The sequence below is a fragment of the Lolium rigidum genome, chromosome 4 (genome assembly GCF_022539505.1).
Source record: "Lolium rigidum isolate FL_2022 chromosome 4, APGP_CSIRO_Lrig_0.1, whole genome shotgun sequence".
Lineage (NCBI taxonomy): Eukaryota > Viridiplantae > Streptophyta > Magnoliopsida > Poales > Poaceae > Lolium > Lolium rigidum.
In genome coordinates this window covers 221,588,573-221,612,411 of record NC_061511.1, presented here as the reverse complement: position 1 = coordinate 221,612,411, position 23,839 = coordinate 221,588,573, and the positions used below count along the sequence as shown (strand labels likewise).

Below are 23,839 nucleotides of genomic sequence, written 5' to 3'. Positions count from 1 at the left end.
ATTTGTACTAAAATCCTACTGCACATATAGGAAAACAATAGATCTGTTATGATCAAAAGTTCAACTTGCCTTATTTATCGTTGGCGTTCGCGCTCTTCGTGTTACACTCCGCACGATCTAGACCATAAAATAATCACAATAAATATCTAGAGAACACAAACAGAGAGAACACACAATAAAATAATGCATGCATGCTCCAAAAATGAATTTATATTTGAAAATACTTTATAACAAAGTTGTTTATTCAATAGGAATTTCAAATAAGCAGTTTAACACGGACAATATCCCTCTATATAAAATAGTTTCATAAATGTTATAAACATGTACTAATTTATATAAAATCTCCATATCTTTAATTTGGCGTTGGAATCAAAATAAAAGCGTTTACCAAATTTATAATACATTGAAAATACTATAGTACTAGTTATAAATTTAAAAATCTGCAACTTCCGTAAAAATATAACCTAACGTACCAAGGTGTTCTTCTCATTTTTATGAATGCAGGGGTATATTGTTTGCTATATTTGGTCATGTGAACACTTTCCTATAATGTTTACATGATTAAACATGTCGCGGTTAAATTTTAATATTGTACGAAAAGTTGTCCGGAAAAGTTTATCGGATGGAGAATCTCTCTACAGGAAAGTCGTAGAGAATTTAATTATAAACTCAATGCAAGAAGAATCGTCTAAAACCGAGTTATGAATGATTTGATATAGAATTTTAAAGTTGGCTGTGAGCTAGTACAAAAACTGCAAACTGACCGATCGGTCACAGTGCTCGTGCGTGTGCTGACACCGGATTCAGTTAATGGGTTAACATGGACCGTCCAAATAAGATCTAACGGCCTAAGATAGATCTGTTTTAATCTACCTAAACTGTGCACACGATGGCAATACCTGCAGTGCTCAACCATGCTGAGAATGTGGGCGGTGCTGCTGCGCGTGGGTGTCCTCGGCGATGCTGCTTCGGTGGTTTACAGGCTCGGTGAAGTGGACGACGACAAACAGCATGACGCGGGGAATCTGTTGTTGTGCTCGACGACGTGCTTCTCTTCCTCCCGTGGTCGCGATGCACGAATGTAATGGCAATGTTGACGGCTTCCTTCGGACGGCGGTACTCGTGTGCGGTATAATAAACTAAAAGGAGGATATAGGAGGCGTGTGAGGTCAAGAGGAACCAGTAGAGGCTAGAAAGGAGCGGCGCGGTACCTCTCTGTCGCCGGAATCAACTCGAACTTGGCTGTAGAAGCGTTGAACTCCGGCGATGCTCCGGCGACGTATCCCGGGCGGCTCCATGCTCTGCAGATGGGGCAAAAAGGGTGAGCCAACGTGGTCGAGCGATAGGAGAAAGATGGAGTGAAAGATAGGGGAGGGGGCGACAGAGAACTTCGATCTCGAGCTACAATGGCGGCGGCGGCTCAGAGCTCCGGCGAGCAAATTTGGCAGCCTGGCGGCGCACAAAATCGGGATTTTTGGGGCCAAAAACAGAGGAGAATATGAGGTATTTATAGAGGTATTTTCGTGGCAAGGGAACAACGATATCAGAACGAAATCGGCGATGAAATCGGTATTTTCCCGTGTCAGTTAGAACACGTACGCGTTCTGCTCTTTGGCTTGGAGGTTGGGGATGACGTGCGGGCCCCACGCATCAGAGAAAGAAAAACAAAAATAGAGGAGGACATGGGTTGCACTAGGAAACGTGAGGCTGCGCTGCCTCGCTCGCGTGCGCGGGCTGGCCTCAGGCTTGCGTGAGCGCCTGGCTGGTTCCTTTTCTTTTTATTCCTTCTTTGTTTTCTGTGTTAATTTTTAGAATTTGTTTTGGACATCTAAACTAACTTAAATAAAATCTGTAAAATTTATAAAATTCTTAACAGTTAAATAGTGCATTTTGGAATACTTTTTCAGTCCAAAATAAAAATACAAAAGTAGACTTTATGCACTTGGCCTTATAGGCTATTTATGAAATCTAGAAACATAATTTTGATTTTTTGAAATCAAGAACTTCAAATACTTCCTGGAAGTGAAATCTTTCGTAGGTTTTATTTCAACATGAATTTTGGTATTAGAGTCGGAATGACTAGATTGACTTTATAATTTTCTTTTTACAAAAATGTTATTATGCGTACGTTGCCTTATAGGGCTATTTGGACATTGATTCCAAAATATGGTTTGGGCTTTTGTTTTAAATAAATTCTTATATGATTTCAAAACCATGAAACAGAAATAGGTTTGGTTTGGAAATACTTTGAAAGCAAATCTTTGTGAAAACTGATTTTGGGAAAGGACTTTTAAATAAAACTCAAAAAAATTTAATTCCTTGTGAAATTTCAACAAAGACAAACAATTCAATCAACTGAATTTATTTATTTTTACATTCCAAAATTTAGAAAATTTTGGGATGTTACAGACTACCACCCTTAAAAGGAATCTCGTCCTCGAGATTCGAGAAAGGCTAGAAAGGAAGATGGGTTTGCGATATGTTTGGGTGGGCTACCACCCTTAAAAGAAACTTTTGTGGGCAGTCATATGTCTTGGGTTCAGCTAAGCTTATCTTGGGTATGACCTAACACCAGGTCATCTTTTGAACCATATGTGGCTTCTCACTTCATATCCAATGGGGGTTGTATATTCACATATAGTGAATAACATATCTCTTGAAAGTGACTTGAGCAGACTTTTCCTAAGGTTCGGGCTTCTAATCCCTATGGGATGGTTGTTGATCTACCTTTTCTACTAAGGGGGCACTCTTTGGGTCAAATAGATGACCATGGTGAGAGTACTTTAAGGCATCCTTCATCTTTTTAACTTGTCGGCGTCATCGACGGTCTTCCACTGTTCTTCTTCTACTAGTTGGATGTTCATTCTTATTGTAGTCCTACGTTTGGCAGCACTTGCCAATTATAGGGGTATAATATTCATCCACCCTAGGGTTTAGGCTTATTCGCCGACATCTCTTTTGTAGGTATGACTCTAGATTCGCAAAGTCAATATTACGAAAGCGAATAATAAGAGTAGTAGGAATGGTGATCAATCCATCCTGCACCCAGATCATTACTCCGTATTTGATTTATTGAATCTCGTATTCGAACACTTGGTCAACCTCACAAGTTTGATAAAAAAAAATCCATGGAGAATTGAATCAATGTTTCAGTCCCCATTATTGAATTGTTTTGAAAATATTTCTATCGATTCTTAACTAGGGTTTTACGTATCTCACACTCTACGCTTATTCATCTTGATATGGAACATCAAGGTTGGTTTTGCTAGGGTTATCTTCAGGATGATTTGTCAAGAAAACATTTGTTGGGTTCGGTATATATGAGAATAGACCCAAGGTTTTAAAGATAATTCCTACACTCAAAATAGAAAGTCAAGGCAATTCATCTTACAAACAAAATCTACCAAGCATTCATCACATCAAGCAAACTAGTTCAAACAAATACAAAATCTAGTATGGTCATACCACAAGTTAGTATGATCATAACGTTATCGTTGGTCTAATAAGTGGTGGTCTATTCTATTAACGCATTCAATGCTTCAAGTTTATCTACTGTTATGGTGTATCTTTCGAGTTGTCAAATATGCATCGAAGTCTTCCTTCAAATTCTTCATTGCTCTTCCATAAAATCCTTCTTGCGGAGTCGAAGAATACCACATGAAGCATCAGTCCCTCACTTCAGGTACAAGGTCATCATCTCTACCTCCTTGATGATTTTCATGAAGTGGGTCATCTAAGGTGAGAGGAAAACAATTTTGAAGATGGAAGAGATGAGAATACCAGAAGTTCACAAAGCAAACATCTTTTTGGATTAAAATAGGATTAGACAAAAAATTATCCTAGGTTTTTCCTATTTCTATTCCAAACCTAGGGTCACGAACCTACAGTCAACACAATGCTCTGATACCATCTGTAGCGATCCGACCCGGTACGGGTTGAATCTCTGTGCATAATAGTGCTAGTCCCTGGATTAATCACTAGCACACACAGTTTAAGATGTAATACCAAGAAACAAAGGTCTTTATTACATCGCATGATCCAGTAATTACAAAGTAAACATTACAAATTGCATAGCCCGAAGCTAGCATTATATCGAGCTTACAACGAAACATATCAGCATGGAGTCCTTCGTCTTCATGTGCCACAGTCGAGCATGTCGAGTATAGACTCGTAACCCTAACCATCGAACCTCACTCGTTCATCGGAATATCTGCAACATAAAACGTTGCAGCCACGCAGGGTCAATACATTTGGAATTGTATTGGCGAGTATCACTAGAGACTTATAACAATCTATCAAGTACATTTTCAAGGCGAGGGTTCAAACTTTTATTTTATACAAAGTAATCATATTATCATCCTAGTTTTTATCCCAGCGATTTTAATCTCCGAACTCCTATAGTGCACATGTGAGTAGGCCAAGCTTAGGGCCCCTACCATGCTAATCTCCTTTTCTCCATTACACATGTCAGTAAGTCAGGTTCAATACCCTTACCATGCCAATCTCCATTCCACTAGTGTACATGTCAGCAAGTCAGGCTCAATACCCTTACCATGCCACCACCAGTGTACATGTCAGTAAGTCAGGCTCAATACCCTTACCATGCCACCACCAGTGTACATGTCAGTAAGTCAGGCTCAACCCCATTACCATGCCACCACCAGTGTACATGTCAGTAAGTCAGGCTCAACGCCCTTACCATGCCACTCACTACCGAGTGTACATGTCGATAAGTCGGGCTCAACGCCCTTACCATGCCACCCTCCCTTCAACTAGTGTACATGTCGGTAAGTCGGGCTTCATGCCCTTACCATGCCACTCGACCTATACATGTCGGTAAGTCGGGATCAAACCCCTTACCATGTCGGTCGACCTACAACCTTCTCAAGTACTATCCATATCCGCCCCAATTCATCCAATAATTGTTTTGTCAACTCAAAATTAACCTTTCAACTAATACATACACATGACATGATATTCCACTCACTTATAAAGTAAGCATATCCAAGCAATCAAACATAGGTTGACTACAAATGAATCCAATCATAAAAACATATGGCTATCCTAAGCCGGGTTTCATAGCAATAGCACACAATCCATCAATAACAATCCTACACATGTATTTGTACTAAAATCCTACTGCACATATAGGAAAACAATAGATCCGTTATGATCAAAAGTTCAACTTGCCTTATTTATCGTTGGCGTTCGCGCTCTTCGTGTTACACTCCGCACGATCTAGACCATAAAATAATCACAATAAATATCTAGAGAACACAAACAGAGAGAACACACAATAAAATAATGCATGCATGCTCCAAAAATGAATTTATATTTGAAAATACTTTATAACAAAGTTGTTTATTCAATAGGAATTTCAAATAAGCAGTTTAACACGGACAATATCCCTCTATATAAAATAGTTTCATAAATGTTATAAACATGTACTAATTTATATAAAATCTCCATATCTTTAATTTGGCGTTGGAATCAAAATAAAAGCGTTTACCAAATTTATAATACATTGAAAATACTATAGTACTAGTTATAAATTTAAAAATCTGCAACTTCCGTAAAAATATAACCTAACGTACCAAGGTGTTCTTCTCATTTTTATGAATGCAGGGGTATATTGTTTGCTATATTTGGTCATGTGAACACTTTCCTATAATGTTTACATGATTAAACATGTCGCGGTTAAATTTTAATATTGTACGAAAAGTTGTCCGGAAAAGTTTATCGGATGGAGAATCTCTCTACAGGAAAGTCGTAGAGAATTTAATTATAAACTCAATGCAAGAAGAATCGTCTAAAACCGAGTTATGAATGATTTGATATAGAATTTTAAAGTTGGCTGTGAGCTAGTACAAAAACTGCAAACTGACCGATCGGTCACAGTGCTCGTGCGTGTGCTGACACCGGATTCAGTTAATGGGTTAACATGGACCGTCCAAATAAGATCTAACGGCCTAAGATAGATCTGTTTTAATCTACCTAAACTGTGCACACGATGGCAATACCTGCAGTGCTCAACCATGCTGAGAATGTGGGCGGTGCTGCTGCGCGTGGGTGTCCTCGGCGATGCTGCTTCGGTGGTTTACAGGCTCGGTGAAGTGGACGACGACAAACAGCATGACGCGGGGAATCTGTTGTTGTGCTCGACGACGTGCTTCTCTTCCTCCCGTGGTCGCGATGCACGAATGTAATGGCAATGTTGACGGCTTCCTTCGGACGGCGGTACTCGTGTGCGGTATAATAAACTAAAAGGAGGATATAGGAGGCGTGTGAGGTCAAGAGGAACCAGTAGAGGCTAGAAAGGAGCGGCGCGGTACCTCTCTGTCGCCGGAATCAACTCGAACTTGGCTGTAGAAGCGTTGAACTCCGGCGATGCTCCGGCGACGTATCCCGGGCGGCTCCATGCTCTGCAGATGGGGCAAAAAGGGTGAGCCAACGTGGTCGAGCGATAGGAGAAAGATGGAGTGAAAGATAGGGGAGGGGGCGACAGAGAACTTCGATCTCGAGCTACAATGGCGGCGGCGGCTCAGAGCTCCGGCGAGCAAATTTGGCAGCCTGGCGGCGCACAAAATCGGGATTTTTGGGGCCAAAAACAGAGGAGAATATGAGGTATTTATAGAGGTATTTTCGTGGCAAGGGAACAACGATATCAGAACGAAATCGGCGATGAAATCGGTATTTTCCCGTGTCAGTTAGAACACGTACGCGTTCTGCTCTTTGGCTTGGAGGTTGGGGATGACGTGCGGGCCCCACGCATCAGAGAAAGAAAAACAAAAATAGAGGAGGACATGGGTTGCACTAGGAAACGTGAGGCTGCGCTGCCTCGCTCGCGTGCGCGGGCTGGCCTCAGGCTTGCGTGAGCGCCTGGCTGGTTCCTTTTCTTTTTATTCCTTCTTTGTTTTCTGTGTTAATTTTTAGAATTTGTTTTGGACATCTAAACTAACTTAAATAAAATCTGTAAAATTTATAAAATTCTTAACAGTTAAATAGTGCATTTTGGAATACTTTTTCAGTCCAAAATAAAAATACAAAAGTAGACTTTATGCACTTGGCCTTATAGGCTATTTATGAAATCTAGAAACATAATTTTGATTTTTTGAAATCAAGAACTTCAAATACTTCCTGGAAGTGAAATCTTTCGTAGGTTTTATTTCAACATGAATTTTGGTATTAGAGTCGGAATGACTAGATTGACTTTATAATTTTCTTTTTACAAAAATGTTATTATGCGTACGTTGCCTTATAGGGCTATTTGGACATTGATTCCAAAATATGGTTTGGGCTTTTGTTTTAAATAAATTCTTATATGATTTCAAAACCATGAAACAGAAATAGGTTTGGTTTGGAAATACTTTGAAAGCAAATCTTTGTGAAAACTGATTTTGGGAAAGGACTTTTAAATAAAACTCAAAAAAATTTAATTCCTTGTGAAATTTCAACAAAGACAAACAATTCAATCAACTGAATTTATTTATTTTTACATTCCAAAATTTAGAAAATTTTGGGATGTTACAGTTTCAAAAACTGTGGCTAGTAGATAATTTGTCTTGAAATCTTGGCTAAGGTTTATGCAGGATACACGTATATGTAATTACTACTTAGTACAATTCATTCGTTTAGGAAATTTTTCAAACGTAGGTATGTAATGGACAAGTATCTTCTCAAAAGAAAAGCCCCATCATAAGATGTTACGGAAGACATGAATTGGAGATCGAGAGGAGATTCAATATGATGTAGTCAAGAGGACATTAATAGGACATTATCACCCTAATTTGAAAGGAGTAGTAATAAGGAAATACTTGGTTAATGGAGCTTGCCAACATGAAAGTTAAGTTTGGTTTCTTGTAGGTTGAGCCCCTTGTTTTCCATGATGTATTTCAGAACTTGAAAATGTAGGACATATTTTCCAAGTAATGATGTCTTGTGTTACTGTTCAATATAATGGGCATTTTGATGATTTTTCAATAGCTTTTTGTAATTATACTTTGAATTTTATTACTTTGAGGGACCATGAGTTGTAAATTTTAAATCTAAAAACTATGCTAGAAATTTACGCTGTGTGCATAGTTTGGATGTGGATACTAGAGCTAAGTTCCTTCTTTCTTTCTTTCTTTCTTTCTTTCTTTCTTTCTTTTTTTCTTTCTCTCTTTCTTTTGAAGAACAAAAAGGTGCTTGGGAAGCATAAGATGATAGGGTGGTGCATGGGGTTTTCCCTGTCTGGAACATTGGTTGGATCAGTCGGTCGACAAGGATACATAACATGTCTTTACGGCCGGTTCCGTAGCACAGCCAAAGGACATCGGAGACGGGGCGGCGTTGCAGGCGAGAGGGATAAAACCCTAAATTAGTTTTTCTGCAATATTTGAATTTCAAGATTTAACATCGAAACCACCGCAGATTTAGGAGTGTAAACTTTATCCCAAGCCACAAGACATGAATTAGCTCATTTAATTTTATTAATTCTTTTGATATTTTGTTTTGATATAGAGAAAGAGGACATGAGGTAGTCTGTGAAATTACTGTCCAGACCGATGGAGGTAGTCTCTGCTAAGCTTAAGATGATAGGGTCGTTCGACTGTTTTTTTTTTGTCTCTCTGTGGACCACACTAGCCAGCGACCCAGCGTCACCAAACTCACAATGGTTGTGTTGGTTCCGTAGCACAGCCAACACTTGGTGGGTTTTGCACTCTGTTTTTCCTATAAATAGATGCCCAATTCCAGTGGAACAAACCAACACTTGGAACGCAGAGCTATAGCAGAAGCTAGAAGAGCAGTACACACGTAGCGATCGAGGAGAAATAATGGCACACACAGTCGCTCCCATGTCGTCGCCGAAGGCTAGAGCTGGAAGCATCGCCACCACGTGGGAAAAGCTCCAGGGTTCGGAGTCATGGAAGGGGCTCCTGCCCTCGAGCGACCACCCGGACTCGCTGGACGCCGACCTCCGTGCCTCCCTCATCGCCTACGGCGAGCTCGCGGAGGCCGCCTACGACGGGCTCAACGCCGTCAAGAGTTCGTGGGATGCTGGCTCGCCCCTGTACGGCCACGCCGGCCTGCTGGCCGCCTCCGGCGTGTCCCACCCGGAGCACTATACTGTGACCAAGTTCCTGTACGCGACCTGCGATCTGCGGCCGTGGTCGGGGTCGTCCAGGTCGGTAAGCAAGGCCTTGTTCGTGCGGCAACCCAAGCTGTCGCGGGCGGGGCCGTGGTGGTGGCAGACCAACTTGATCGGGTACGTGGCGGTGGCGACGGACGACGGTGTGAGAGCGCTGGGCCGGCGCGACATCGTCGTGGCCTGGCGCGGCTCCGTGAAGGTATCGGAGTTCTTGAAAGACGGTGCCTTTCTCTACGCGTCCGCCGCAGAGGGGCTTGACCTCTCGGCTGACGCCAGATTCGCCGGCACAAATGTGCACGGTGGCTTCCTATCCGTGTACAAGACAAACAACCCTATTGAGAACTACCGCACGTCGCAGACTGACATCGTTATAGGTACCAGCGCCAGAGATGAGGTGAACCCTTCGTTAATTGTACTCCCTCCCTCCAGTTTTTTTTCAAAGCTGCAATTTAATTATATACTCTCACAATGGTGTGTATGGAAGTGAAAAAGAACAGTCATTCAACGTCAAATTTGTCTTAACTAAACGTGCGCTGGTACCTGAATGTGTAGGCGCGCGACGAAGTGCAGAGGCTAGTGGAGAAGCACAGGGGAGAGAAGACCAGCATCACCGTCACTGGCCACAGCCTTGGCGCCGCGCTCGCGGTCCTCAATGCCGTCGATATTGTGGCTCACGGCATCAACATGCCCCCTGCCTCCTCCAAGCACCTCCCCACCAATCCGTGCCCCGTTACGGCGATCCTGTTCGCGTGCCCGCAAGTCGGGGACGACAACTTTGGGCGTGCTTTCGCCTCCTTGCCCCAACTGCGGGCACTTCACGTGAAGAATGCACATGACGAAGTGCCAAATTTCCCAACGGGGAACTTTGTGGATGTGGCAACGGCTAATCTACTTATCGACACCGACAGGTCGCCCTACCTAAAACCCGGGACCCCTCTGCTAACGCCCATATGGTACCACAACCTCCAGTGCTACCTGCACTGCCTCGCCGGAGACCAGGGTACAATAAAGCACTTCAAGCTTGTGGTGGACCGCGACATTGCATTGGTGAACAAGAGTACTGACAGACTGAGAGAAGAGTACCCAGTACCGGCGAAATGGTGGGTAAATGCTAATAGCTACTACAAGGGCAAGGGCGTTGCTCGCTTTAAGCTGGACTACTTCGAGGAAGAAAATTAAGTGCCTAAGTTACCGTATCCATGCACCCTCGGCCTTGGATGAGGCTTATATCTACAATAATGCAGGTGCTTAGATGAGTGTTTCCATTTCAATCATCCATATCTATGTGGAATCGATGATAGCAGGTGTTCGACTGCCATCGTCGTTTGTTGTGGCTCTCTTTTCTTGTGTTGACACACGCCTTGTAAAACTCTCGGTTTGATACTTTGATATAATAAATTCAGTACCTGATGATGTTACATACAATGCTTCACTTTGTTTCGATGCTCAAGGCCGGTACGGATACCATTTTTTAACTTGGTATGCGAACATATATGAAGGTCTTTTAACTTGTGTCTATACCTTGAGTGGTAGTTTTCTGTAAGATAGGGTGTCTCATAACTTGAGAACTTGAGTAAGGATCATCATTAGTAGTTCTAAATTATTGTTCTATATCAAATGTTTTGTGCCAAGTGCAAGATTATGCCGCTGTTTACAAGATATTGCTGAGCCTGAGCTGAATGTTCATTTGGCTGCTACTATTGACCTATCATAATATGGCAGGCAATCCCAAACATCCTCTGCCCACTAAAGCGTGTCAGGCTACTATCTACCGTGTTAACGGCTATTTATCCCTGCAGCATTTGTAAGAAAGTCTTGTCATGAATTGTTGTTTATTATTCCATATGTGCATGTTATTGTCAAATTTATACAACTAGCATAGTGGCCCTCCCAAACGCGAGGGCATCATCTTTATTTAATTCAGAGTGCGTGCGAATTAAATCCCGTTTCAGAGATACTCATATTATGTGATTGTACAACATAGTTTTTGGAACACCTAGATATTGTGATAAATAAAGTATCAAATTTACAGGTTTCATATTTAATCATCTTTAATTTTTGGATGAACTATTACTTTTCGTATTAAAACTGAAGGCCCATACAAGTGAGTATATCTCATGTTTGTACATCATATCAGATTAGTGCATACAATTGTATTTATCTCATGACAAACTATAGTTGATATTACCTTGGAGTTTACGTAATATTGTTGGATCAATATGTGAAGTTAACATTCAAACAGTCAGCCATTGATAATGGATGTAGAACTACGAGGCTTATATGTTGTAAGCCAAATAATCATGAAGGTCTAGCTAGAGAAGAATGGCTAGACTTTTTTTAGTTAAGCTTACAAACTGAAAATTAAACTATAATTTCTTACGGAGGTCCGAGTCTGCACCTATGCAACTAAACAATGGAATTTTTCAGTTTAGTTATTTTTCTAGAATTTGCTCTTTGTTATAGATTAGACTTTAGACATAGAACAATCTCCCTGTTGCAAATGATGATTATTTTTTAGATAAGTATTTAAAACTTAATTTATAAATAATGTATTTTGCAAATATTTGTTTATATATTTTTATTTTCCCAGTGAAGCACTAATATATGGTTAGTAAAGAGCAGCTTCAGATTTTCTACAATATCTTCATTACAAAAATGGCGCTAGGACTGTTTTTATATGTTCCTATTCACAAGATCTTTGAAATAATATTATGCTATAGGTAAAAGAAATTATCTATTGACACATATGGACCAAAAATTGAGCGGATCATGATGGTGTGGCATCAACGGTAACGTCACTATGGCAATGTGCATACATGTCACTACCAGTTATTTAGATTGTTTAGACCTAGTTTCATATCAACTTTTGTACCCCTCCGTCACATAAAAGATTTCTCAACTTTATCTAAATTTAAATTTAAAATTATATATAGACGATTAAAATTTAGACAAAGTTAAGAAATTTTTTATGGGACAGAGTGGGTAGTTGGTTCCGGTAAACTTCTCGAAGGCAGTTGATTTTTTTACTGAATCAGTTGCGTTAATTTTTTTTCTGTAAATCACTTGCATCCTATCGCGATACCGCTTCTTGCCACTGTTTTTATTTAACGCTGATTCGGCATGTATGTACCTATCATAATTTGATCGTGTCAAACCGGACCTAGAAGCTAAGTAACTATCACTAATATTTTGTTAAATATAATCCTAGCCAAAAAAAATAGATCTAACTATTAAAATAATTTAAGTAGTGTAGACTAATATGATTTTTCTATTTTAGCTATGTATATTGCTTTTAGTTTATATGGTAGTGTTTTTTTTTCTTTGCTACGTGTGTAGAGTTGAATCTAAACTCTAAGAATCAAGTTTTTAGAGCCTCTTTCCACGTGACACGGATCGCATATGGTATCTAAAATTTTTTGGACTTCCTCTTTGTTTTCTAACAGAACTCTTGCATAACTATGTGGACCTTACGTATACTTAAACTTAAATCTAGTAACAGGATATTGCACGCGGTACTTATTAGACAATTAGAGTAACTTAATTAGTTGGGCTATTTTTGATCACGTAGGTTCTATGTAAGTATGTGTATATATCATATAGTGATTTGTTGGGCAGTTTAAATTAGCGGCTAACGCTAGCTGTAGATAGATTCGATCTAATCACTGTATAATGGAAATGTGAGACGCCAATCAGCTTTAACCTGAGCGTTACCAAACCTTTCTATTTCTGAAACTTTACAGTACTGGCTATTTATTGAGGAGGACTTGCAACCTAGATCGAACCGGTTTTTTAGTAAAAAAAAAGGCCTTATAAGATTAGCGCCCTGGGTTTTGGCATGATGTATATCATCTGGAGTATTTCGTTTCGTGACCGACCATGGTTGTGCTTGTGTCACTAGGACACGTTTTATTTACGTGAACTTTAGATCTTTTTTTTTTTTTTTCGAAATGGGAGCATAGCCCCAGCCTCTGCATCAATTGATGCACACAGCTTTCTTTATTAAAACAAGTTCAAAGTACGCGGTAGTTTAAACGATTACAATCATGGATCGGCCAACGTCGATACATGAATCAACCATAAGAAAATGAGACACATAAAGAAACTATCCATTTGATAATCTGCTAATGTGTCGCCATCCAGTAGCCCGGAAAAAGCAGTCCTGAGCAACCGTCAACAGCCGGTTGCATCCAGAATCCATGTGCTCCCGCTGCTCCTCCGGGAGAAGGAACGCCCATAAGTGAATCCAGTGCGCAGCTCGCCGAATAACCTGCAAGAAATTAGTAGATTTTTGTTTGTTAAAGACCATGTCATTTCGACTTGTCCAAATGGACCAACATAAAGCTGCAATACCAATACGTATGCGAGCCTTATCACATTTGCTAACTCCATTTAACCAGTTACCAAACATATTATTAATACTAGTTGGCGCGGGTATATTAAAAGCAAAATACACCATACGCCAAACAATCTTTGCAAATGGACAATTGAGAAACAAATGATCAACGGTCTCGTTAGAGTCACAGAAACAACATTTTAGACAGCCACTCCAATTTCGCTTAGCCAAATTGTCCTTTGTTAATAAGACTTTATTATGAAGGAACCACATAAAAATTTTGATTTTTAACGGGATTTTCATCTTCCACAAATATTTACGAAGATCTGCACCGTTGATACCAATGTTAACGTAAAATTAATGGATTAAATTATTTGGTCTATGTGAATTAACGTGGTGTCTCTATTTTACATCCGTATTTTACTTTTAGTATATAATAGATAGAAGATAGATACGTACAGCTTTGGAATGCGGTCTCCATTGTGTAGTTAGTTGGGGATAACACGGACTCCTTATCTGGCCAAGTTTGTGTACGAGTACATGGATTTCATTGAGGGGCGTATGCTTTGGCCTCTATATGGTGATGCAAAGTCCCTATGATATTCAAACTTTTTTCATAGAAAGTGGCATGGAACAGATATTGGATAGGCTAGAGAAAAGTGCGCCATGGGTTGACCAACGATGGTACTTGCGTTTTTCTTGCAAGCAAGACTTGGAGACAATTGGCTATCTTCTTCTCGAGTGTCACTTCTCTCGGACCGCTCCTCTATCGCTCCTTCTCAGGTGGACATCCTTCTTGAGTAGCAGTGGCAGGTACACGACACTCGGCCGGACAGGCTGCACCTCAAGTGCGTTGCCTATTCTTCCTGGTTGCATAGGTTGATTTGGATCGAGCGGAACAATACGATTTTCAAGCGCAAGACGAGGTCGGAAGCACTTCTTCTTGATGCCATCGTCAAGGACGCAGATAGGTGGAAATTAGTGGGCTAACTTCTTTGTGAGAACTTCCATTCTGTAATCTTGAGAGCGGATCTTTGTATTCAGTTCTTCGCCTATCTATAAAAAGGATGTTCCTCAAGTAAATGTTATTGTAAAAGTAAAATAAAACATCAATTGTACCTTATAACTAATCAATGTTAAACTGTCATTGTCCTCATGTTGCAACTGTGTTCCTTTCGGGAGTTTTGCGTGTAAGATCATCAAAATGGTGATTTTGGTTCCCGGTAAAACTGTGCAAGAGATGGTCACTTGTTTTCTGGTACTTCCTTTTAGATGATGTTACCCGGGGGTAGTGTGGGTTTTTTTTTTCTCAGTTGACAGAAATTACAGGTAGGCACCGATATTTACGGTTTTCGGAAAATACAGACTAAAATATCGATCGATATTTGTCAAACAAATTAATAATTTTTTCCACAATAATTTATAAAAAAGAGCAAATTATGTAAATACAGGTGAATTTTTGTTCGGTACAAATAAATGATTTTTTTTAGTGAGCCGAGGAAACAAAACAAGTAGTATTGCCTTGTTAATACAAAATAGCTTATTTTTGACTATGCCTGGTGCTTAATTTGGGGGTTAGTTCCAAAGTTCATATGCAATCAGTAGCCAAGCGAGCATATGTAATCACTATTCTAGCTCGTACTAGCTAGATCGAAAATGTTGTTCATTACGCTTTCGGTTCTATCTAATTTTTTTAGGTTTATCTAAATTTAGATGTATTTAGAGAGTATTTAGTATCTAGAGACATCTAAATTTAGATAGATGTAAAACATTTTTATGGGTCGGAGGAGTATAAATAACGCATTTACAATATGTGCTTTAAATTGTATGTGTGCAGAGTGCTAGATATCATTTGTAATCTGTGTGGGATGGCGCTATAGGGATCCGTCGACAAAACTAATGCGCTAAACCCTAACCCGCCCCTCTATGATACTCCCTCCTTCAATAACTAATTACCGTACATTACGGTTTAGTAAAGTCAAATTTGGTAAACTTTGACAAAACCAAAAAAATATCAATATTAACAATATGTAACAAATATTGTTACAACTAGCATAAAGTATATGTTTAGATTACATATTCCCTACCACAAATGTTGTTGTTTTTTATATGCTTAGTTAAACTTTGTAAAGTTTAACTCTAAACAAACCTAAAATACAGGGTCACTGCAAACAGAGAGGGAGTATTGATACGTCTATCTAAGCTCAGCCGGAAATTTTTTGTGCTCATCTGCCGCGTGATGACGTGATACACACAAATCAGATGGCCCAACGGTCGTCTCTGAGACGTGTTGCACGTTGATGTATAATTAATGGCCGGGCATCTCTGGTATGAGTCAGTGTCACATTTTCATGCTTTTTTTTTTTTTTTTTTGAACAAGTTTTTTCTCAGTATTTTTTGAACAAGCATTTTCATGCTTTCACTGGTCCAAATTATTAATGGCTGGCTGCTAGACGAGCTACACCACCGCTATACATGTCTCGTCGTGTTACACAAACGCAGCAACGCACAGAGCAGCCGTGTTACACGGTTTCAATTTTGAAGCTGCAACAGGCGTGACAGGCCCGTGCGCGGGTATGTCCATAAGTAGGTATAGGTCATCATCAGTACGTATTTACGTACGGATGAACTGTATGGGCCTCAAGACGTAGATTGATCGACCGAGATAGGTGTTAGATGCACGCAGTGTCAACGTGCAGCGTATTATTCCGGCCACGTCTTGTACCGTTAGGATCATGCCTCTCTCTCGCAGTCTCGCTTCACAAATAAATATATAATGGTAGAAGATCACTGCGCTATCTAGCTGAGCAGTCCGATCCAAATTATTCTTCATGGTTGGTACTCCCTCCGTTTCGATTTTGACGCTAGGCGAGCTTGATATTGCCAGAGCAGCCATGTTACACGAAACGTACGGTAGCAGGAAAGCGCATTGCAGCCGTGTTACACGGTTTCGATTTTGACGCTACAATTCAACGTGACAGGCTCACAATTGATGGAATGGTCGCGCGCTGGCTCGTGCGCGGCCGCGCGGGCACGTCCGTAAGTAGGTAAAAAATACGTCATCATCAGTATTTACGTACGTACGGACGAACTGTATGGGCCTCAAGATGTAAATCGATCGACCGAGACAAGTCTTTGACATGCATGTCTCCCTCTCTCCATTCACAAATAAATGTATTCTTTAGGTTTCTGTCAAAAAATTAAGTTTGAGCAACTCTATATATAATAATGGTACAGTAGCAATTATGCATGCAAAGCGGCGCGTCTCCGAGCCAGGAGGATCGCCAGAACCTGGAACGGTTCCCATCGCCTAAACTGACTCTCGTGGCTTGATGGAAGAGCTCAAGGTCATGCGCGTCGCAGGGAGTTTCCATGCCCACCCAAGGCCGCAGCGGCAGGCTCCATTCATGCCACAGCCAGCGGAGCCGTAGCGCACGGCCAAAGAACTCCAAGTTCGGCACGCCGAGGCCGCCGACGTCCAGCGGCGAGCAAACCGACTTCCACCGTACCTTGCATAGATCAAGAAGAAAGAACAAGTCCGTCGCCATGGCGCTCAACGACCACAGATGGGTCCATGATATGCGTCGGAATTTTCCTCCGGAGCTGCTGCCAGAGTTCCTCCACCTCTGGCGCACCCTGCAAACCGTCGTGCTGCGCCCAGAAACTCCGGACAAGATCAGATGGATCCTCACCACCGATGGCTGCTACTCCGCAGCGTCCGCCTACCACCTCCACTTCGAGGGGCAAACCCGTTCCATTGCTCCAGCGATGATCTGGTCGCCATGGGCACCGCCCAAATGCCGAGTTTTTGCATGGCTGTTGCTCCAAAACCGCCTTTGGTGCGCCGATCGTTTGCAACGAAGACAGTGCCCCAATTCGTATTTCTGCCCCATGTGCATCAGAAATCTGGAGACGTCATGGCACTTGTTCTTCGAGTGCCCTTTCACCAGGTCAATATGGGCGTCGGTTGCCACTTGGACTCACTGCTCGGCGCTGGATCCGTCGGTTTGGAGACACAACTCTTCCATGACGGATGTTTGGCATTCGATGATGGAGCATTGTCATCAACCGGCCAGAAAAGGAGTCGCGTCCCTCTTCATCCTCGTGTGCTGGGCGATCTGGAGCGAGCGAAACACCAGGATTTTCCGCGGCAAATCATCGCCACTACGCACCATCATTTCATGGATCCGTGACGAGGCCAGAGAATGGAGTTTCGCCAATGCCAAAGCTCTGAGACGGCTCATGTTCGAGCCTCCTTGAGCGATCGCACTCCTGCTCCTCTCTCTCTTTTTTCTTTTCTCTCTCTTTTTCCCAGGTCATCCGAGGCGTAATTACGCCATCGTATCATCTATGTAAAGTTTTTCCCCCTGCTAATCAATGAAAGCCAGACCCCTGGTTATTTCAAAAAAAAAGTAGCAATTATGAAACTGATAAGTATATTCTAACATGCATCTAGTGATATTAGTTTGGTGTCATAAGCATCGCTGCGGCTTTCTACAGAATTGATCAAACTTAAAAATATTCGATTTAAAACAATAGCTAGATGTACACTTATTTGTGGATGAGCATAGAACCGAAAGGCTAGCATAAGAGCTAGCCAGCGGTTCTTTCGAATGCATACTCCCTCCGTATTCTTTTACATTCTAAATATGTTTTTCAAAATTTTATTATTCCCTTTGCTCACTAAATCACTAATGGAAGGTCTTTTAACTTTTTTGTAAAGACATACTTTTAGACGTGTTTTAATATTTAGGTTTACTTATTTTGATTCTTATCCTAGTTTACTTTGAAATATTTAAAAGGTCTAACATTAAGAAACTGGGGACTATTTTTCACCTTGGTTCCTACGCTCCAGACAACGTACTCCCTCCGTTTTCTTTTAGTCTACATTCTAAGAAAAATTAGACAAATTAGTAGTGCATTTATTAGTACTACTTAAATTGGTAAACAACCAATCTAAAGTACATTGAAAATAGTGACATCCAATAGATAAAGAAGGACCATTTCGTTTTCCGTATTCTTGTTGACTAAAAGCTAAAATGTTGAGTATTTTAGAATAAATTTTAGGTTTAGAATGCAGAATATTTCAGAAAGGAGGGAGTAAGCTTCATGCATGGGTGAGTTAGATCAAGGTAGGCCCATAGGGCAGGGCAAATGGAAATGGGCGTGATATCAGATTTATTTGCGTTCCTATATTAGTTATCTGCTATTGACGATCAAGGGTATAGGATTATAGAAAATATGGATCAAGATGAAAGCCTATATCATGCCTCTAATCTAGCTCCTCTTACCTAATTTTTTTTAAATATTTTTAAATATTTTTACTAGATGCCGTGATTTCTCTCTGGCCTTCCGAAATGCGCAGAACAACACCAACACTTATGTGCCTTTCTATGGTTGTAAGTATTCTTTAGTGGAGAATAACGACGTAACCACATAACTATGCCATCCGCAAGTAGCCCTCATTTGATTTCCAACGGGTCTAGTTCGCCCCATCATTATATCACATTTTCTTATTAAATGAATGCCAAATATGTCTACTCTTATACTCAATTTTTTCACATGAATCACTTACTCCCATAATTTTGTTCCGCTAGAAATAAATAACATACTATATAATTCGCTCGACCAATAGAAATAATTAGTTTTTTAAAGCTTTATCGAGATCCCAAACACTATCGATCTATTTGTATAGATTATTTGCGTTGCCATTACATTATAGTAATAGTTCTCTTACAGAGTACTAATATTCTTTTGTACCGGCGGATCTTGACGCACATTGTTGAGGGGCCAAGGAACATTAGTCATGCTTAAACCTTGATTAATCTTTACAATTTTACCATAAACATTACATATATTGTGAAGAATTTTTTTAAAAATATTTATTGGTGTTGTGTCGCCCTAGGGCTCCCAAAATCAGTGGAGCGGACCTGCGTTACATGAGCCATCTGAAATATTTGAAAGTTTCAATAAGTAATGGAGTAGATTTTTAGATTCAATGTTACACTACAAGAAATATTCAGCACTGAAAAGACAGATTCTACTATTGTAGAAGTCAATGAAAATATTTTTTTTCGACACAAAGAAGATATAGAATGGGTTTATTTCTGAAATAAAATTAGACAAGCTTTATAAATTTAAATTTAATATCAAAAAATAGAGGTGGTCATTTCTAATATTTGAACGAGAAATAAATGTATATAGCTTTGGAGTTTCCCGTAGCGATATGTAGCCCAGGCCCCTGGGCACCTAACATTTAAAAATATATAGAACATTTGCAAGTTACAATAAATAACATAGAAGATAGAAACGGGTTTATTTTTGAAAATCCTAAGATGCAACACACATCCATATGAAATTGAAGAAGCTTTAGAAATGCAATTTTAGTATCAAAAAATGGAAATGATGATTTTTAATATTTGAACGAGAAACATATGCATATAGAGTTGGAGTTTCCACCTAATGGGCATATTTTCGATAAAGGGTGTTTTATTACTCAAGTTTAAACAATACACCCGGCCTCTGCATAACTGGGATGCACACGGTCGTTCAAGTTCGCACCCAATGATAAAACAAAAGTACAAAAAGATAGGATCTGAAACGAAACAAAACCCTAGGCGTTTGGAGGTAGGATTCTTCGATTATGCACCCACCCATATTGGGTAATAAAATCCTTGGCCATTTCCTCCAACCATGTAGACACCTCTGTAAAGAGGTCGTGGTCCTCCAAGCGTTGAAGCGACGACCATAAACGGAGCAAAGTTGTAGACCTGTAGATGACCTGCATAAGTGACGAATTTTTATTATAAAAAACATTGTCATTTCTACATAGCTTTCATAGCCAAAGCGACCATATAATGACAATCACTCCCAGATAACATGCTCGGCATATGGAGCCCAAGCTCCAGATAACCCGACATTAAAAAAAACAAAATGAGTAGTTAAATATTTCAGAAATAATGTGTTTATTTTTTCGATAACGGATGCTTTATTACTTAGAAAAGCAATTACACACAGCCTCTGCATAACCAGGATGCACACAGCCGTTTATATGTCTCGAGTCGAAATTCTGAAAACAAAAAAACATGGCGAAATACATATCGGAACGATGAATCATAAGATGCCTAAGGTGTGGGTGGGGGTTCAATCCGTAGACTATGTTGCCACCCATGTAGGAAAAAAGTATCCCTAGCCGCAGCCTCCAACCATGTACAGACCTCCGTAAAGGTCTCGGTTCTCCACTCGCTGCAGAGGTAACCACAAACGAAGAAATAATATGTTTGTACACTCATACATACATCGATGACGATTTCTGGGAACAAGTGAAAAGATGTTGATGGTTGTTTTTGTATAGCACTAGCATAGAACATTTCCAGGAACATTTTATTTTACGCCTTAAGCATATATAGAAACCGAGGGTGTAGGTAGGTATATGCATCATCATCAACCTGTACGAATGGATGTAATGGTGTACTCTATTTGGGTCCCAAGATGTAGATGGATCGATGGAGACAAAACATAGATATGATGCACGCGGCAGGCCACGTCAATTGCGGTGAGTAGTGAACGCACGTGCGGTGGATATTCTTGCCATCGCTTGTGAGATTGGGAGCATGCTGGATTGCTGGGTATTTTGGGCACTTTTCATCTCACTCGCTGGGTATTTTGGGCACTTTTCATCTCACTTGCTATGGAGAGTCATCGTCACCTTGATGTATATGCGCGGTCGCTGCTGGTAATTGAGGTGAGCACTCGGGTCCAGCGGATGTACTGTCTCGTCGTGTAACACGAAGGTACAGCGCGTACAGGACCACATTTGAAATTGTCTAGTATTAGGTGCGAACAAACAGGACGCGCAACGCCCAACAAGAACATCGACCGATCGAGGGCAAAAGCTAGTCGGGAGCATACACACTCAAGGATTGATGCAAGGTTTTTCTTAGACCTCGATCAACTTTATCAGTCGTCAGAATAATCTACCAAAGAAAAAGAATTCGTAGATCGTTTCTCATCATAATTACATTCTCCGGTTACAAGGATGTGCTCATTGAGGAGATATACAGTAGAATACAGCCCAAATGCAACATGCAGAAGCCTATATGTAACATAATATTGGTTAATTACGTCCTCTGGGTTTTAATTACGGATTCAATTGTTGTGGAAGTCAATGAAATAAGTTTATCTTTTGACGCAAATAATGTAGAAATGGGTTTATTTTTGAAAATCATAGATGCAAGACTCTTCGATATGCAATTGGTGAAGCTTTTGTAATGCAATTTTAGTATCAAAAAACACAGATGGTGATTTCTAATATTTGAACCGACAACATATATATATATTCTGCAACCGGTTGCAGAATAATATTCTGAGCACCGACTTGTACTTTCCTGGACACAAGGTTGTACTTCCCGGATAACAGGGTTCAACTTTCTGTCGAACTTACCTGAACTTTCCGTTTTCTTCATAGGTACTGATTATACCTCGAGTTTCTCAACCATTTGTCGGAACTATGCAAATGATATACCGTTGGATAGATAATGAAAAACCGCAACTTTTTCATGTTCACACTTTTCACAGATTTCGCACGGTTTAAATTTAATTTTGAAAATACGAAAACGCTTCTATTTGGCCAGAAAACGAACTTTTAGTTCGATTTTCGAATCGCTTATCGAAACTGTGCAAGTGATATACCGTTGGAAAGATAATGAAATTTCGCAACTTTTTCATGTTTTAAGTTTTTTCAAAATCCTCACAGTTTTTGAACAATTTTGAAAATACCGAATTTCGGACGTACTCAAAAACGAGCGGACAGTCATTTGGATGATTTTTTTCAACCGTTTGTCGGAATGATGCAAATGATATGGCGTTGGAAAGCTATGGACTAGGCGCAACTTTCTTATTCAAATTATTTTCTCTAATTCCTTACAGTTTAAGAGAATAACTCGAATTACTGTCCGCCCGTTTTATGTGACGGACACTGAATGATTTCTCCGCGATTTCCATTCAGAGTATTTAAACAATGGAAATGATATACGGTTGGAAAGCTGTCAAAATGGCGCATCTTTTTTGTATTTACCATTTTTGCCAAATCCGAACGGTTTAAAACTAATTTTACAAGTTTTAAAATCATGTTTCCGGTATATTTTGTGGGATAACGGTTTGAATTTGATGGCTTAGATCCATTTATTTGTTGTAAATGTTGTAGGTAATGAAATTAGACATATACTCTACCATATAAAGCTTTTGGTGACAATGATTGAAGTGGTTGGTTATCAAATCGATGAGATTTGGACAATAGATTTCCGCCCCGTGAAAATAGAGCATTGAACTTCTCTCGACGTGAACTTGTACTTACCGGGAAATAGGGTTGTACTTCTTTGTGCGGTTTCATGAAAGTATTCAGTAAAATAGAGCTATAATTTTCACCACACAAAATTCTCAGCACAACCACGCGCATATGAACTTCCCGCGACATGTCCTTGTACTTCTTGGCCTTCGTGGTTGTACTTCCTGGAAATATTTTGATATTAGTGTGTTTTACAAAAACTAGCATGTGTGCTTCGAAATGATAATTTTAGATTGTCCCTATATTCTATTCAAGAGATTCTGCACTTAATAGATCTTAATATTTGAACTTCACATGTTGCTATGTGAACTTATGTGGGGGTATTTTCTTCATGTAATTATCGCTTGTACTTCCTGTTGTCTCTGCCTGTACTTCTCGGAAGCACTGCTCGTACTTCCTTGCAGATGACGGGATTATTTTGTTTTTTTTTCTATATTGGACTTTGTTGGGTTTCTTGTACTTCCTATATTAAGTGGTTGTATTGCTCGTGTCGAATGGTTGTACTTCTCATTGTCAAGTATATCAACTTCCTTACGAGTGATGGGATTTTTTTTCTATGTGAACTTATCTAGGGGTATTTTCTTTGAACACTTTTAATTCATATAATAACCGCTTGTACTTCATGTTGTCTCCGCCCGCACTTCTCGGAATCACTGCTCGTACTTCCTCGCATATGACGAGATTATTTAGTTTTTTCTACATTTGGACTTTGTCGGTTTTCTTGTACTTCCTATATTAAGTGGGTGTACTGCTCGTGTCGGCTGGTTGTACTTCTCGTCGTCAAGTATTTGAACTTCATCACTTGTGACATGATTATTTCGTTTTTTCTACATTTTGATTTTGTTGATTTTCTTGTATTTCCTATAATAGGTTCTTGTACTGCTCGTGTCGAACGGTTGTACTTCTCAGCATCAAATAATTGAACTTCCTCGTGGACGACGGGATTATTTTGTTTCTTCTACATTTGGATTTTTGTCGGTTTTTTTGTACTTCCATAAGAAGTGGTTGTACCGATCGTGTCAAATGATTG

At 40.1% G+C, this 23,839-nt stretch overlaps 1 protein-coding gene across 1 annotated transcript; it reads left to right on the top strand.

Annotated features, from left to right (window-relative positions):
- Nucleotides 1-8,763: 8,763 nt before the first annotated feature.
- LOC124649555 (phospholipase A1-II 7-like) lies at nucleotides 8,764-10,529 on the top strand. The gene is made up of 2 exons (XM_047189164.1): nucleotides 8,764-9,524; nucleotides 9,683-10,529. Exons 1-2 carry the CDS (start codon nucleotides 8,817-8,819, stop codon nucleotides 10,307-10,309), a joined length of 1,335 nt encoding a protein of 444 aa, XP_047045120.1. The 5' UTR covers nucleotides 8,764-8,816; the 3' UTR covers nucleotides 10,310-10,529.
- Nucleotides 10,530-23,839: the final 13,310 nt, after the last annotated feature.

What these genes read in the sequence shown, in the direction of transcription:
- LOC124649555 (XM_047189164.1), top strand. Translation starts at nt 8,817, where the DNA reads ATGGCACACACAGTCGCTCCCATGTCGTCGCCGAAGGCTAGAGCTGGA. An exon ending in GTACCAGCGCCAGAGATGAG is followed by an intron (nt 9,525 to 9,682) that starts GTGAACCCTTCG and finishes CTGAATGTGTAG; the next exon opens with GCGCGCGACGAAGTGCAGAG.